Below are 15,792 nucleotides of genomic sequence, written 5' to 3'. Positions count from 1 at the left end.
CTCACATCAACAGGAAGTGAACACAGGTCCACCAGAACCCTCTGTGGACCCAGCATCCATCCTTCAGTCAGGAGACACGATCCAGTTCCGCTCCGCGCCGACAGGGGGCGCTGTGGGCTGCTGCCGCTCTGCCAGCGGACTGTCATGGCGGCGCCCTGTGTGAGGTTAGAGCGACTGATGAAGATGAGCTGAGAGAAGAAGCTGAAGTCGAGGACTCAGGTGAACTCAGGTGAGTCCGGCCACTGGACCCCCGGGAAGGTGAGCACGTGACACCGCGTCCGGTTCAGCGGGGTCACGTGGTTCAAAGGCTTTATTTCCGTCAGCACGAGACACTGAACAAAGTGAAACTAATGAGAGAGAGAGAGAGAGAGAGAGAGAGAGAGAGAGAGAGAGAGAGAGAGAGAGAGAGAGAGAGAGAGAGACTTCGGTGCATGATGGGAGTTCTCCCTCAGCCTGTGAGGATCTTGATCTCCTGAGTTTCACAGGGAGCCAGTGCAGCAGCTCAGAGCCGTCATGTGATCTCTTCTGGTTCCTCTTGGACCAACTGGAGGCTTCCCACAGACTCACTGGGACCTCCTGATCATAAAGACCTGCACTGGTCCAGTCTAGAGGGAGCAGATGGAGTATCTTCTGAGACAGGATGTTCCTCAGGTTCATCACACTGTGCAGGTGGAAGGAAGCTGTCCTGGAGACTTGTTCTATATGTGGGTCACATGTCCTGGTCCTGACTCCAGGTTCCTCTCAGTGGACCTGGGGACAAACTAACACCGAGGGGACCATCTGGTCTCTGAGATGTTCATGAGCTCCGTCTGAATCTATATTCATGTTACACACAGAGTACATACATGTTCCGTGTGACGTCATGAACAAACATGATATTAATATTAATCAGCTGAACTGTCAGTTCACGTGTCCCTGAACGCACCATCGTCTCTCTCTACCTGGACTCTGCAGGTATGAGTGTGATGTCATCAGTGATGCGTGCAGCGCGGCGAGTCGTCCACGCCGACCCGGCTCTGCTCCGCAGCTTCCTGTCTCCGCCCCTCGGCGGCCCTGTCCAGAGCCCCGCCCCCTTGTTCGCCGGTCCGCAGAACAGGAAGTATGCCTCCAAACAGGTGAGTCCGACTTCCTGTCTATTGGACGTGCCTTCGTTACTTGGTCCTTGATATCCAGATGTGTCTGCAGGTCAAAGGTCAAAAGAAAGAGCCGAAGATCCCGAAGGTCAAACCCAAAGTGGACAAACAGGAAGTGGAGATCAGTCAGAGGATGACGGTGGCGGCTCTCGCTGAGGCCATGAGCAGAGACTGTGGTAAGAGCCGACTGGGACCCACCGGCTCCTGATCCTGATCCTGATCCTGATCCTGATCCTGATCCTGAACCTGATCCTGGAGCCTGACCAATCAAGTTCTGTGTTTCAGATCACGTGTTCGAGGCCCTGCTCAACACCTCGGTGGACCTGGACTCTCTGGATCCGGACTCGGTTCTGGACGAGAACTGGATCAAAGAGGTGGTGACTCGATCGGGGATGAAGTTTAAATGGGCCAATCTGAGCGAGAGCAGGAAGAGAACCAACCGGGACGCCCACCGCAGGTAAGAGGGACAGGAAGCCACTCAGGCACCATCAGCCAATCAGAACACAGCTACAAACCAACCAATCAGAACACAGCTTCAATCTGACCAAACATAATAGAACATGTTGTTCGACTTGAGAAAACATTTCTTCGTAGAAACAGACACGTAGTTTTTGCCAGTGGACCGAGTAGAGGAAGAGGAAGAGGAAGAGGAAGAGGAAGTGCTCAATGGTTTTGATCATATTCATCACATGTCACATTCAGCAGATGGCGTCATGCACCTCGATGACAGTGGCCAGCCGCCATTAGACCAAACTGAGTTAATGACACTTTGTACATTTCTGATCTATCGTTAGCACCGTTAGCTCGGAGGCTAACCCGTCACATGTAACATTCATTCCTCTCTGACCTTTGACCTGTGACATCATCAGCCCTCCAGCAGACCTGTCCAGCCTGGTGGTACGCCCCCCGGTGGTCACCATCATGGGTCACGTGGACCACGGTAAGACCACCCTGCTGGACAGTCTGAGGAAGAGTCAGGTGGCGGCGATGGAGGCCGGAGGAATCACCCAGCACATCGGAGCCTTTCTGGGTAAACATCAGAAAACGTTATTCACACAACTTATTGATTATTGATCAATAACAGAAAATCAACTACGAGGGTTCTTTACCTCCAGTTCAGCTGCCGACCGGCGAGAAGATCACCTTCCTGGACACTCCGGGGCACGCAGCCTTCTCCTCCATGAGGGCCCGGGGAGCCAGGGCCACCGACATCGTCATCCTGGTGGTGGCGGCCGATGATGGCGTCATGAACCAGACGGTGGAGTCCATCCAGCACGCCAGGAGGGCGGGGGGTAAGAGCTCCACCCGTCACCGCTGCTCCGCCTCCCTGTGTGTGTGACTGTGTGTGTGTCTGTGTGTGTGTCTGTGTGTGTGTCTGTGTGTGTGAGACTGTTTGTGTGACTGTGTGTGTGTGTCTGTGTGTGTGACTGTGTGTGTGACTGTGTGTGTGTCTGTGTGTGTGACTGTGTGTGTGACTGTGTGTGTGAGACTGTTTGTGTGACTGTGTGTGTGTGTCTGTGTGTGTGACTGTGTGTGTGACTGTGTGTGTGTCTGTGTGTGTGACTGTGTGTGTGACTGTGTGTGTGTCTGTGTGTGACTGTGTGTGTGACTGTGTGTGACTGTGTGTGTGTCTGTGTGTGACTGTGTGTGTCTGTGTGTGTTTCAGTTCCCATCATCGTGGCGGTGAATAAATGTGACAAAGCTCAGTCGGACCCCGATCGGGTGAAGCGGGAGCTGCTGGCTCACGATGTCGTGTGTGAGGAGTTCGGAGGAGACGTGCAGACGATCCACATCTCCGCCCTGAAGGTGACACACACTGAGATGATTCACAGCTGAGGCTCTCTCCTGATTGGTCCGGGGACTTTAGGGGCGGGACCTTTATAGTCAGCTGAGGAGGCGTTTAGAGATAAAACCTGAATCTTCTGAAGTTCATTCTGGAAGTTCAATCGTTTCGTTCTATATTATCTTGTATAAACTGGTCAGCGTGTAGAACGTGTGGGTCAGTGACCCGGTGAGCTGCAGCGCCCCCTGCAGGCCGCCAGGTGATGATGTCATGTTGTGGTCAGGGGGACAACCTGCTCGCTCTGACCGAGGCCACGGTGGCGCTGGCCGAGGTTCTGGAGCTGAAGGCGGATCCGAGCGGCCTCGTCGAGGGGTTCGTCATCGAGAGTCGCACCGACAAAGGCAAAGGGTGAGAACGCCCCCCCCCCACTGTGTGATGTCATCACTGTGTGTGTGATGTCATCAACCCACTGCTCTGTCGCTTCAAGGAGTCCTAACCTCTCACGTGTCTCCTCAGTCCTGTAACGACCACCATCGTCCAGCGGGGGACGCTGAGGCGGGGGTGTGTCCTGGTGGCGGGAAAGAGTTGGGCTAAGGTCCGCCTCCTGTTTGACGAGAACGGGCGGGCGCTGACGGAGGCGGGGCCGAGCTGTGCGGTGGAGGTGGTGGGGTGGAAGGAGCTGCCCTCTGCTGGTGACGTCATCCTGGAGGTGGAGTCTGAGGTGAGAACTGACCTTTGACCTCTGAATGAGTCATCAGCTCCATGACAAGCTGATCACTCGGTTTATGGCTATAATTAATACTTTCTTCATAAACGCATTTAAATAAAATATAAAAAAGAACAAATAAACTCATGTTATAAATAAATAATAAATAAAACCATAAATATAACTTACGCTGTTTTATTATTATCCTCTGCGCTGGCTACACCTAGTGGCCGGAGGTATTATGTGTTTTTGGTGTCTGTCAGATTTTTGAGAACTGTTCAGAGGTCGAAGGTCACGTGACCTCACATGTGAGGAGCTGAAACTGAGGTATGTTTGATGTTTGTTTGCGGAGCAGCAGCGAGCGAGGGAGGTGGTGGAGTGGAGGAGCAGTGAGGCGGAGGGGCTGAAGCTGCAGGAGGAGCAGAGCGCCATCGAGCTCAAACAGGAAGTCCACCTGCAGGAGTACAGGAGGGAGAGGGCGGAGCTATCTCACCTGAGCTGGAGGAAGAGGAAGGTGGCGCTGTACCGAGCCAACAAGACCAAGTTCTCTGTGCGTCCGAGTGAGAGGAGTCCGGACGAGCAGCTGAGGCTGCCGCTCATCATCAAAGGTGCGCTGCGATTGGCCCAAAGCAACATTACCTAAAAGGTTAACAGCTGACCGTTGACTGACCTTTGACCTCCAGGTGATGTGGACGGGTCAGTGGAGGCCATCTTGAACATCCTGGACAGTTACGACGCTCAGCAGCAGTGTGAGCTGGAGGTCGTCCACTTCGGCATCGGGGACGTTTCAGAGAACGACGTCAACATGGCGGAGACGTTCGCAGGTAAGAACACGGGTTCAACAGCAGGTCACAGAGCGGCGCCCTGACACGCCTGAGGTCACAAGACTCAGGTCCCAGAGCGGCGCCCTGACACGCCTGAGGTCACAGGACTCAGGTCCCAGAGCGGCGCCCTGACACGCCTGAGGTCACAAGACTCAGGTCACAGAGCGGCGCCCTGACACGCCTGAGGTCACAGGACTCAGGTCCCAGAGCGGCGCCCTGACACGCCTGAGGTCACAGGACTCAGGTCCCAGAGCGGCGCCCTGACACGCCTGAGGTCACAGGACTCAGGTCACAGAGCGGCGCCCTGACACGCCTGAGGTCAAAGGACTCAGGTCCCAGAGCGGCGCCCTGACACGCCTGAGGTCACAGGACTCAGGTCACAGAGCGGCGCCCTGACACGCCTGAGGTCACAAGACTCAGGTCCCAGAGCGGCGCCCTGACACGCCTGAGGTCACAAGACTCAGGTCACAGAGCGGCGCCCTGACACGCCTGAGGTCACAGGACTCAGGTCGCAGAGCGGCGCCCTGACACGCCTGAGGTCACAAGACTCAGGTCACAGAGCGGCGCCCTGACACGCCTGAGGTCACAAGACTCAGGTCCCAGAGCGGCGTCCTGACACGCCTGAGGTCACAGGACTCAGGTCACAGAGCGGCGCCCTGACACGCCTGAGGTCACAAGACTCATGTCACAGAGCGGCGCCCTGACACGCCTGAGGTCACAAGACTCAGGTCCCAGAGCGGCGCCCTGACACGCCTGAGGTCACAGGACTCAGGTCACAGAGCGGCGCCCTGACACGCCTGAGGTCACAGGACTCAGGTCACAGAGCGGCGCCCTGACACGCCTGAGGTCACAGGACTCAGGTCACAGAGCGGCGCCCTGACACGCCTGAGGTCACAAGACTCAGGTCCCAGAGCGGCGCCCTGACACGCCTGAGGTCACAGGACTCAGGTCACAGAGCGGCGCCCTGACACGCCTGAGGTCACAGGACTCAGGTCACAGAGCGGCGCCCTGACACGCCTGAGGTCACAGGACTCAGGTCCCAGAGCGGCGCCCTGACACGCCTGAGGTCACAGGACTCAGGTCCCAGAGCGGCGCCCTGACACGCCTGAGGTCACAGGACTCAGGTCACAGAGCGGCGCCCTGACACGCCTGAGGTCACAAGACTCAGGTCCCAGAGCGGCGCCCTGACACGCCTGAGGTCACAGGACTCATGTCACAGAGCGGCGCCCTGACACGCCTGAGGTCACAAGACTCAGGTCCCAGAGCGGCGCCCTGACACGCCTGAGGTCACAGGACTCAGGTCACAGAGCGGCGCCCTGACACGCCTGAGGTCACAAGACTCAGGTCCCAGAGCGGCGCCCTGACACGCCTGAGGTCACAGGACTCAGGTCCCAGAGCGGCGCCCTGACACGCCTGAGGTCACAGGACTCAGGTCCCAGAGCGGCGCCCTGACACGCCTGAGGTCACAAGACTCAGGTCACAGAGCGGCGCCCTGACACGCCTGAGGTCACAGGACTCAGGTCACAGAGCGGCGCCCTGACACGCCTGAGGTCACAAGACTCAGGTCCCAGAGCGGCGTCCTGACACGCCTGAGGTCACAGGACTCAGGTCACAGAGCGGCGCCCTGACACGCCTGAGGTCACAAGACTCAGGTCACAGAGCGGCGCCCTGACACGCCTGAGGTCACAAGACTCAGGTCCCAGAGCGGCGCCCTGACACGCCTGAGGTCACAAGACTCAGGTCCCAGAGCGGCGTCCTGACACGCCTGAGGTCACAGGACTCAGGTCACAGAGCGGCGCCCTGACACGCCTGAGATCACAAGACTCAGGTCACAGAGCGGCGCCCTGACACGCCTGAGGTCACAAGACTCAGGTCCCAGAGCGGCGCCCTGACACGCCTGAGGTCACAAGACTCAGGTCCCAGAGCGGCGTCCTGACACGCCTGAGGTCACAGGACTCAGGTCACAGAGCGGCGCCCTGACACGCCTGAGGTCACAAGACTCAGGTCACAGAGCGGCGCCCTGACACGCCTGAGGTCACAAGACTCAGGTCACAGAGCGGCGCCCTGACACGCCTGAGGTCACAGGACTCAGGTCACAGAGCGGCGCCCTGACACGCCTGAGGTCACAGGACTCAGGTCCCAGAGCGGCGCCCTGACACGCCTGAGGTCACAGGACTCAGGTCCCAGAGCGGCGCCCTGACACGCCTGAGGTCACAGGACTCAGGTCCCAGAGCGGCGCCCTGACACGCCTGAGGTCACAAGACTCAGGTCACAGAGCGGCGCCCTGACACGCCTGAGGTCACAAGACTCAGGTCACAGAGCGGCGCCCTGACACGCCTGAGGTCACAAGACTCAGGTCACAGAGCGGCGCCCTGACACGCCTGAGGTCACAAGACTCAGGTCACAGAGCGGCGCCCTGACACGCCTGAGGTCACAAGACTCAGGTCCCAGAGCGGCGCCCTGACACGCCTGAGGTCACAGGACTCAGGTCACAGAGCGGCGCCCTGACACGCCTGAGGTCACAGGACTCAGGTCACAGAGCGGCGCCCTGACACGCCTGAGGTCACAGGACTCAGGTCCCAGAGCGGCGCCCTGACACGCCTGAGGTCACAGGACTCAGGTCACAGAGCGGCGCCCTGACACGCCTGAGGTCACAGGACTCAGGTCACAGAGCGGCACCCTGACACGCCTGAGGTCACAGGACTCAGGTCACAGAGCGGCGCCCTGACACGCCTGAGGTCACAGGACTCAGGTCCCAGAGCGGCGCCCTGACACGCCTGAGGTCACAGGACTCAGGTCCCAGAGCGGCGCCCTGACACGCCTGAGGTCACAGGACTCAGGTCCCAGAGCGGCGCCCTGACACGCCTGAGGTCACAGGACTCAGGTCACAGAGCGGCGCCCTGACACGCCTGAGGTCACAAGACTCAGGTCCCAGAGCGGCGCCCTGACACGCCTGAGGTCACAGGACTCATGTCACAGAGCGGCGCCCTGACACGCCTGAGGTCACAAGACTCAGGTCCCAGAGCGGCGCCCTGACACGCCTGAGGTCACAGGACTCAGGTCACAGAGCGGCGCCCTGACACGCCTGAGGTCACAAGACTCAGGTCACAGAGCGGCGCCCTGACACGCCTGAGGTCACAAGACTCAGGTCCCAGAGCGGCGTCCTGACACGCCTGAGGTCACAGGACTCAGGTCACAGAGCGGCGCCCTGACACGCCTGAGGTCACAAGACTCATGTCACAGAGCGGCGCCCTGACACGCCTGAGGTCACAAGACTCAGGTCCCAGAGCGGCGCCCTGACACGCCTGAGGTCACAGGACTCAGGTCACAGAGCGGCGCCCTGACACGCCTGAGGTCACAGGACTCAGGTCACAGAGCGGCGCCCTGACACGCCTGAGGTCACAGGACTCAGGTCACAGAGCGGCGCCCTGACACGCCTGAGGTCACAAGACTCAGGTCCCAGAGCGGCGCCCTGACACGCCTGAGGTCACAGGACTCAGGTCACAGAGCGGCGCCCTGACACGCCTGAGGTCACAGGACTCAGGTCACAGAGCGGCGCCCTGACACGCCTGAGGTCACAGGACTCAGGTCCCAGAGCGGCGCCCTGACACGCCTGAGGTCACAGGACTCAGGTCCCAGAGCGGCGCCCTGACACGCCTGAGGTCACAGGACTCAGGTCACAGAGCGGCGCCCTGACACGCCTGAGGTCACAAGACTCAGGTCCCAGAGCGGCGCCCTGACACGCCTGAGGTCACAGGACTCATGTCACAGAGCGGCGCCCTGACACGCCTGAGGTCACAAGACTCAGGTCCCAGAGCGGCGCCCTGACACGCCTGAGGTCACAGGACTCAGGTCACAGAGCGGCGCCCTGACACGCCTGAGGTCACAAGACTCAGGTCCCAGAGCGGCGCCCTGACACGCCTGAGGTCACAGGACTCAGGTCCCAGAGCGGCGCCCTGACACGCCTGAGGTCACAGGACTCAGGTCACAGAGCGGCACCCTGACACGCCTGAGGTCACAGGACTCAGGTCCCAGAGCGGCGCCCTGACACGCCTGAGGTCACAGGACTCAGGTCACAGAGCGGCGCCCTGACACGCCTGAGGTCACAAGACTCAGGTCCCAGAGCGGCGCCCTGACACGCCTGAGGTCACAGGACTCAGGTCCCAGAGCGGCGCCCTGACACGCCTGAGGTCACAGGACTCAGGTCCCAGAGCGGCGCCCTGACACGCCTGAGGTCACAGGACTCAGGTCACAGAGCGGCGCCCTGACACGCCTGAGGTCACAAGACTCAGGTCCCAGAGCGGCGCCCTGACACGCCTGAGGTCACAGGACTCAGGTCACAGAGCGGCGCCCTGACACGCCTGAGGTCACAGGACTCAGGTCCCAGAGCGGCGCCCTGACACGCCTGAGGTCACAGGACTCAGGTCACAGAGCGGCGCCCTGACACGCCTGAGGTCACAAGACTCAGGTCCCAGAGCGGCGCCCTGACACGCCTGAGGTCACAGGACTCAGGTCCCAGAGCGGCGCCCTGACACGCCTGAGGTCACAGGACTCAGGTCCCAGAGCGGCGCCCTGACACGCCTGAGGTCACAGGACTCAGGTCACAGAGCGGCGCCCTGACACGCCTGAGGTCACAAGACTCAGGTCCCAGAGCGGCGCCCTGACACGCCTGAGGTCACAGGACTCAGGTCACAGAGCGGCGCCCTGACACGCCTGAGGTCACAAGACTCAGGTCCCAGAGCGGCGCCCTGACACGCCTGAGGTCACAGGACTCAGGTCCCAGAGCGGCGCCCTGACACGCCTGAGGTCACAGGACTCAGGTCCCAGAGCGGCGCCCTGACACGCCTGAGGTCACAGGACTCAGGTCACAGAGCGGCGCCCTGACACGCCTGAGGTCAAAGGACTCAGGTCCCAGAGCGGCGCCCTGACACGCCTGAGGTCACAGGACTCAGGTCACAGAGCGGCGCCCTGACACGCCTGAGGTCACAGGACTCAGGTCCCAGAGCGGCGCCCTGACACGCCTGAGGTCACAGGACTCAGGTCCCAGAGCGGCGCCCTGACACGCCTGAGGTCACAGGACTCAGGTCACAGAGCGGCGCCCTGACACGCCTGAGGTCACAAGACTCAGGTCCCAGAGCGGCGCCCTGACACGCCTGAGGTCACAGGACTCATGTCACAGAGCGGCGCCCTGACACGCCTGAGGTCACAAGACTCAGGTCCCAGAGCGGCGCCCTGACACGCCTGAGGTCACAGGACTCAGGTCACAGAGCGGCGCCCTGACACGCCTGAGGTCACAAGACTCAGGTCCCAGAGCGGCGCCCTGACACGCCTGAGGTCACAGGACTCAGGTCCCAGAGCGGCGCCCTGACACGCCTGAGGTCACAGGACTCAGGTCACAGAGCGGCACCCTGACACGCCTGAGGTCACAGGACTCAGGTCCCAGAGCGGCGCCCTGACACGCCTGAGGTCACAGGACTCAGGTCACAGAGCGGCGCCCTGACACGCCTGAGGTCACAAGACTCAGGTCCCAGAGCGGCGCCCTGACACGCCTGAGGTCACAGGACTCAGGTCCCAGAGCGGCGCCCTGACACGCCTGAGGTCACAGGACTCAGGTCCCAGAGCGGCGCCCTGACACGCCTGAGGTCACAGGACTCAGGTCACAGAGCGGCGCCCTGACACGCCTGAGGTCACAAGACTCAGGTCCCAGAGCGGCGCCCTGACACGCCTGAGGTCACAGGACTCAGGTCACAGAGCGGCGCCCTGACACGCCTGAGGTCACAGGACTCAGGTCCCAGAGCGGCGCCCTGACACGCCTGAGGTCACAGGACTCAGGTCACAGAGCGGCGCCCTGACACGCCTGAGGTCACAAGACTCAGGTCCCAGAGCGGCGCCCTGACACGCCTGAGGTCACAGGACTCAGGTCCCAGAGCGGCGCCCTGACACGCCTGAGGTCACAGGACTCAGGTCCCAGAGCGGCGCCCTGACACGCCTGAGGTCACAGGACTCAGGTCACAGAGCGGCGCCCTGACACGCCTGAGGTCACAAGACTCAGGTCCCAGAGCGGCGCCCTGACACGCCTGAGGTCACAGGACTCAGGTCACAGAGCGGCGCCCTGACACGCCTGAGGTCACAAGACTCAGGTCCCAGAGCGGCGCCCTGACACGCCTGAGGTCACAGGACTCAGGTCCCAGAGCGGCGCCCTGACACGCCTGAGGTCACAGGACTCAGGTCCCAGAGCGGCGCCCTGACACGCCTGAGGTCACAGGACTCAGGTCCCAGAGCGGCGCCCTGACACGCCTGAGGTCACAAGACTCAGGTCACAGAGCGGCGCCCTGACACGCCTGAGGTCAAAGGACTCAGGTCCCAGAGCGGCGCCCTGACACGCCTGAGGTCACAGGACTCAGGTCACAGAGCGGCGCCCTGACACGCCTGAGGTCACAAGACTCAGGTCCCAGAGCGGCGCCCTGACACGCCTGAGGTCACAAGACTCAGGTCACAGAGCGGCGCCCTGACACGCCTGAGGTCACAGGACTCAGGTCACAGAGCGTCAGAATGAAACACACAAGTTACAAACGTCTGATCAATAAACCAGTTTCTGACCTAAAGCCTCATTGACTTCAGAAAACTCTCTCTCTCCATTTAGGGTCAATCTACGGCTTCAACGTCGGGGCCAGCAGGTCGGTCCAGCAGGTGGCGCTGAAGAGAGGCGTCCCGCTCAATATTCACACGGTCATCTACAAACTGGTGGATCAGCTGAAGGAGGATCTGAGCAACAAGCTGCCGCCGCTCGAGTCCGAGAGCGTGATCGGTGAGTGAATAACACCTATATTATGAATCTGATGTTTTATCTGCTCTGCTCCACCTCTGATTGGACGACCCATGTAACCCTCAATAAGCTAACCAATCAAACTGAGGGAGGCAACTGGCATCAGGGCGGGTTTGTGGGAAATGTCATGGTGCTTGATTGCCACCAGGTGGCGGTAGTGACACACGTTTAAATTTGTTTATCCTCCCTGTCAGTGTCAAACGCTGAAGAAAAAACTATATTAACTTTAAACGCTGTTACCCAGCATCCTTTGCGTTCTTATGATGAATCTAAAGGGAAACTGTTTCACCTCCTCCAGGTGAGGCGTCGGTCCTCGCCATGTTCGAGGTCTCCGTGGGGAAGAAGAAGGTTCTTGTGGCGGGATGTCGGGTTCAGAAAGGTCAGCTGGACCGGCGCCACACCTTCAGACTGATCCGAGGTCGAGACACCGTGTGGGAGGGTGAGTGATGCCAGGAACAGCCTCTTCTCATGCTGAGATACGAGTGTGTGTGATGTGTAGTGGATTCAAATGTGGTTCTTTAAGAGACTGTTGAAGGTCTGAGTGAGTTCTAGTTTTGTATCAATTTAAAGTGAAGACTCCAAACATGGCTGATGCTCTAATGCGCCCCCTGCAGGCTCTCTCCTGGCGTTGCGGCACCACAAGGACGACGTGCAGACGGTGAAGACGGGGATGGAGTGTGGCGTCTCGGCGGGGGACTCAGTGGAGTTCAAACCCGGTGACCTCATCGTGTGTTTTGAGAACGTGGCCTGTCCGCAGGTCACTTCCTGGAACCCGGGCTTCTGACGCGAGGACGAGTTCATCCTCCAATCACTGACAGATATGATGGATATTGATCTCAAGATAAATGTGACCTCGGTTTGTGTGATGCAACATGACATCATGAGAAACAGCCAATCAGAGACGAGGTGAGAAAAAAACAAGACCTTTATTTTGAAGATTCGAATGAGAAAAAAAACGGATAAAACAAAGAAAGAACTGAAAACCTGGAGTTACATCATGTGACCGAACTCCCAGGTCACTTCCTGTTTCTCTCCAGAACTTCCTGTCGGAAACATTAACACTTTAAAACTGAACTTTCCCCTTGACGTTGAGAAGAGCGTCTGGTCGACCTCTGACCTCTTCACTTCTTCCTCTTCTTTCCGGGTTTGGAGAGCAAGGCCGGGTCGATCTGATCTGGGGTCAGCCCCCTGACGCAGAAGAGTCGGGCGGCGCGCTCCGACAGCGCCCCCCCACACTTCAACCCCCGAGACATTAGTTCCTCCTTCAGGACGTCCAGACCCAGAGACTCCAGCTGATCGACGGAGGACACCGAGGACAGATCCAGAGGCTGCCGCTGGGGGGGGCATGAAGGGTTAATGTAAATGAATAAATATTTAATTCAAACCAAACTGAGCTCAGTGTTTATTAACGACATCAACACGAGGAAGGAGTTTATCAAATAAGATATTAAATTATTGATCGAAACGATGAATGTCAGCGTCACATGACCTCCAGATCTCGTGACATCACAAGATATTAAAATGAGAATCAACCAATCAGATCAGTCGACATTTCTTCCTGACTCATGAGATCACAGTGACCTTTGAACTTTAATCATGGAGCGTTTGAACCAAATAAAAAGAAAACTGAAAACAAAGCTTTCGACCACCAGGTGTCATCGGTGAGGAGAAGACACATGACTGACCTGTGGCCTAGGTTCCTGGTTCTCTGAAGCTCTGGTCTCTGGTGGTTCCTGGATCTCTGAAGCTCTGGTCTCTGGTGGTTCCTGGTTCTCTGAAGCTCTGGTCTCTGGTGGTTCCTGGTTCTCTGAAGCTCTGGTCTCTGGTGGTTCCTGGTTCTCTGAGGCCTTGGTCTCTGGTGGTTCCTGGTTCCCTGAGGGTCTGGTCTCTGGTGGTTCCTGGTTCTCTGAGGGTCTGGTCTCTGGTGGTTCCTGGTTCTCTGAGGGTCTGGTCTCTGGTGGTTCCTGGTTCTCTGAGGGTCTGGTCTCTGGTGGTTCCTGGTTCTCTGAGGCTCTAATGGTTTGGCGAGCAGAGGATGAGGTGGAGGACGAGCTGTAACAAATTTGTTTTCATCAGAAATAGTTTAAAAAAAACTAAATCTGACGTGTTCCTGATCTGATCTCTACCTGCTGCTCTGCTCAGGCTCCACCCCCTCTCTCTGCATCGTTGTGGTAACGGCTCCACAGCTGGAGGAGGACGACGCCCCCTCATCGTCTTCGTCCTCTGAGCTCAGCAGCTCGTCCAGCTCCCCCACCCCCGTCCTGAAACCATGACATCAGATTCAAAAACACTGAGCAACAGCAAAAAACAAGTCAAATTCAGGCTCCTCCCCCTGAACAAAACTCACCAGAAACACGCTGAAGCCATCTTCTTCTTCTTCTTCTTCTGCGGCGGCTGCTCGCTCTGATCACAGTTTGATCTCTTTGTGGCCGAGACGTCCTCCACCTTCACGTGTCCGCTGGACGACGCCTGGAGACCTGAGACACAGAGGTTTCAAACATGATCTCACCGAATCTCTTTGACTTTAATAAATGATACAAGTAATGACACTTTGATAGAAAGTCAATATATACAAATATGTAACGTTTTTTATCAATAAGAACATAAAAGCTATTGATATGTTTTAGTTCTTTATATGAACTTTTCTTCCTGCTCCTCGACCGACACGTGTGTTCTCCACACATGGAATGACGTCATCACACGTGTGAAACCTGATGAGGTAGAAAACCGAGGCCTCGACCTTCTGTACAGAAGTCGACAGTGAAGACGAGTGATATGTTTGAGGTTCACGTTATCACCTCTGACCCCCCCCCCCCCTCACCTAGGAGCACGGAGTCCTCCAGGCGCTCCGACAGGTCATGACACTGCTGCTGATACTGAGGATCAGTGAAGTGATGTTTGGGTTCAGACAGTTTCCTCTGCAGACGGTCCAGCCGGCGCTGCTCCTTCTCCGCCTCACGCTCCGCCTGCTTCTTCAGCCACTCCGCCATCCTGGAGCCACCACAGAAGAAGAACAGAGTCAACATCCCTCACAGAACAGGAGTCACTCCAACACGTCGTGTCTGCCGGGACTCACTCCTTCTCGTGGTTCACGTCTCGGAGACGTCGTCCGCTCAGGTCTCTGCAGGCTTCGCGGTTCGTGGTCTTTTCGATCTGAGCGCCGAGGGCTCGCAGCATCGAACCGAACCCTGAAACACGAGGTGAGCTCGTTAGTATTTGTATAGTCAGCTGATCAACGGCTGGATGTGTGTATCTCCTGGACTGACCTCCCTTCCCTCCACACAGACGGGGCTGCAGGTGATAGACGGCTCCATGTTGCAATGGATCCTCCACATCGGACACTCGACCGTTTCTGAGGATGTAGAAATCCTCAGGGGATCCCAACTACACAAACACACACACAGACACACACAGTTGAATTGGCTGCAGCTTCGTGTCCAGTTGTTTATCGAGGGCTGTGACGATATGGATCATTTCTCATCACTGTGATAAAACATCTTCAGAGAATCTGTGGGCCGGTCACATGTTCTCTAACATGTGAGAAACTGCTGCTTCTTCTCATCCTTCAGTATTTCATGTTACCAAGCAAATCACTGCAGAGTAGACACGCTACTTCCGGTTCGTGCAACTGGTCACATGATCAACATGTTCAGGGGCACACTCACTCAAAACGTTTGTGAACCGTTCTGCTGAAGCTTCTGGGATTTAAACTGAGTTATCACGTGTATCTTGTTCTTTTCTTAACTAGGGAACAAATAAGTTTATTAAAACTCGAGTCTAAATATTGAGATATCTCTGGATTCTCGGGACCAGTAGAACTCACGTGCTCCAGTAACTTCCACCAGTTTAAAACAAAGGAAAATACGGTGATGACAGACGTTTGAATCCGTTAGGAAAAATCACTTGACCACGGTGTCACCGTCACTGTCCTTTGGTGTCACGAGGTTTGGGTCTTAATCTTTCAATAAACCGTTTAAACCTTTTTTAAATGTTATGAAACGTCTGAAGAACCGTTTCCGGTCAGTGTTGTTAGCTAACGTTAGCATGTGGGCTAACGGCGACTCTCGTCGATTCCGGGCTGTGCGTGTGTTCGAAGTTGTCTGTGACGTCACTCACCTGCTGCTGGACGAACCGGGTCAGAACATCTTTCACCACAGAACCGACCGGAAACTGCGCGTTACAGCGGAGCCGCGGCGCGTTCACACACACTTCCATATTCTCTCTACAGGTAACAACACTGGACTTCCGGTTCGATACTTCCGGTTATTAACTTCTTCTTCTTCTTCCTCTTCTTCTGTTTCTTCTTCCTCTTCTTCGACTTGTAGTAGTGCCTATTGGCGATTGGTAAACCAGCGTATAGGACCACTACCGCCACCTTCTGGACTGGAGTGTGGATCAGTAGACTGGCAGTAAGAAACAAGCAAAAGGAACCTACAATTAAATTACTTCCTTAAGTCCTGTTTCTCTTAAATAGAATAGATTATGTTTATTTTTTCCTAACACATGCCTCCACCATGTCT

General features: G+C 57.3%; 2 protein-coding genes across 2 annotated transcripts; one reads left to right on the top strand and one right to left on the bottom strand.

The window, feature by feature from the left end:
• The first annotated feature begins 116 nt into the window (after positions 1–116).
• On the top strand, positions 117–12,186 carry mtif2 (mitochondrial translational initiation factor 2). The gene is made up of 14 exons (XM_062388267.1): positions 117–229; positions 955–1,115; positions 1,186–1,309; positions 1,419–1,590; positions 2,003–2,163; positions 2,249–2,425; positions 2,800–2,939; positions 3,200–3,324; positions 3,433–3,637; positions 3,978–4,230; positions 4,306–4,446; positions 11,090–11,254; positions 11,571–11,711; positions 11,887–12,186. Exons 2-14 carry the CDS (start codon positions 957–959, stop codon positions 12,054–12,056), a joined length of 2,133 nt encoding a protein of 710 aa, XP_062244251.1. The 5' UTR covers positions 117–229; positions 955–956; the 3' UTR covers positions 12,057–12,186.
• On the bottom strand, positions 12,180–15,548 carry sde2 (SDE2 telomere maintenance homolog (S. pombe)). Its single transcript, XM_062388341.1, has 8 exons — positions 15,389–15,548; positions 14,539–14,656; positions 14,349–14,460; positions 14,094–14,263; positions 13,620–13,749; positions 13,399–13,533; positions 12,958–13,324; positions 12,180–12,606 (listed from the first exon to the last, which is right to left on the bottom strand). The coding sequence occupies exons 1-8, from the start codon at positions 15,485–15,487 to the stop codon at positions 12,394–12,396; spliced, it is 1,344 nt and encodes a 447-aa protein (XP_062244325.1). The 5' UTR covers positions 15,488–15,548; the 3' UTR covers positions 12,180–12,393.
• Positions 15,549–15,792: the final 244 nt, after the last annotated feature.

The sequence above is a fragment of the Platichthys flesus genome, chromosome 5, assembly GCF_949316205.1.
Source record: "Platichthys flesus chromosome 5, fPlaFle2.1, whole genome shotgun sequence".
Classification (NCBI taxonomy): domain Eukaryota; kingdom Metazoa; phylum Chordata; class Actinopteri; order Pleuronectiformes; family Pleuronectidae; genus Platichthys; species Platichthys flesus.
The sequence above is the reverse complement of the archived record's forward strand: the minus strand, read 5'-3'. Positions and strand labels throughout refer to the sequence as shown.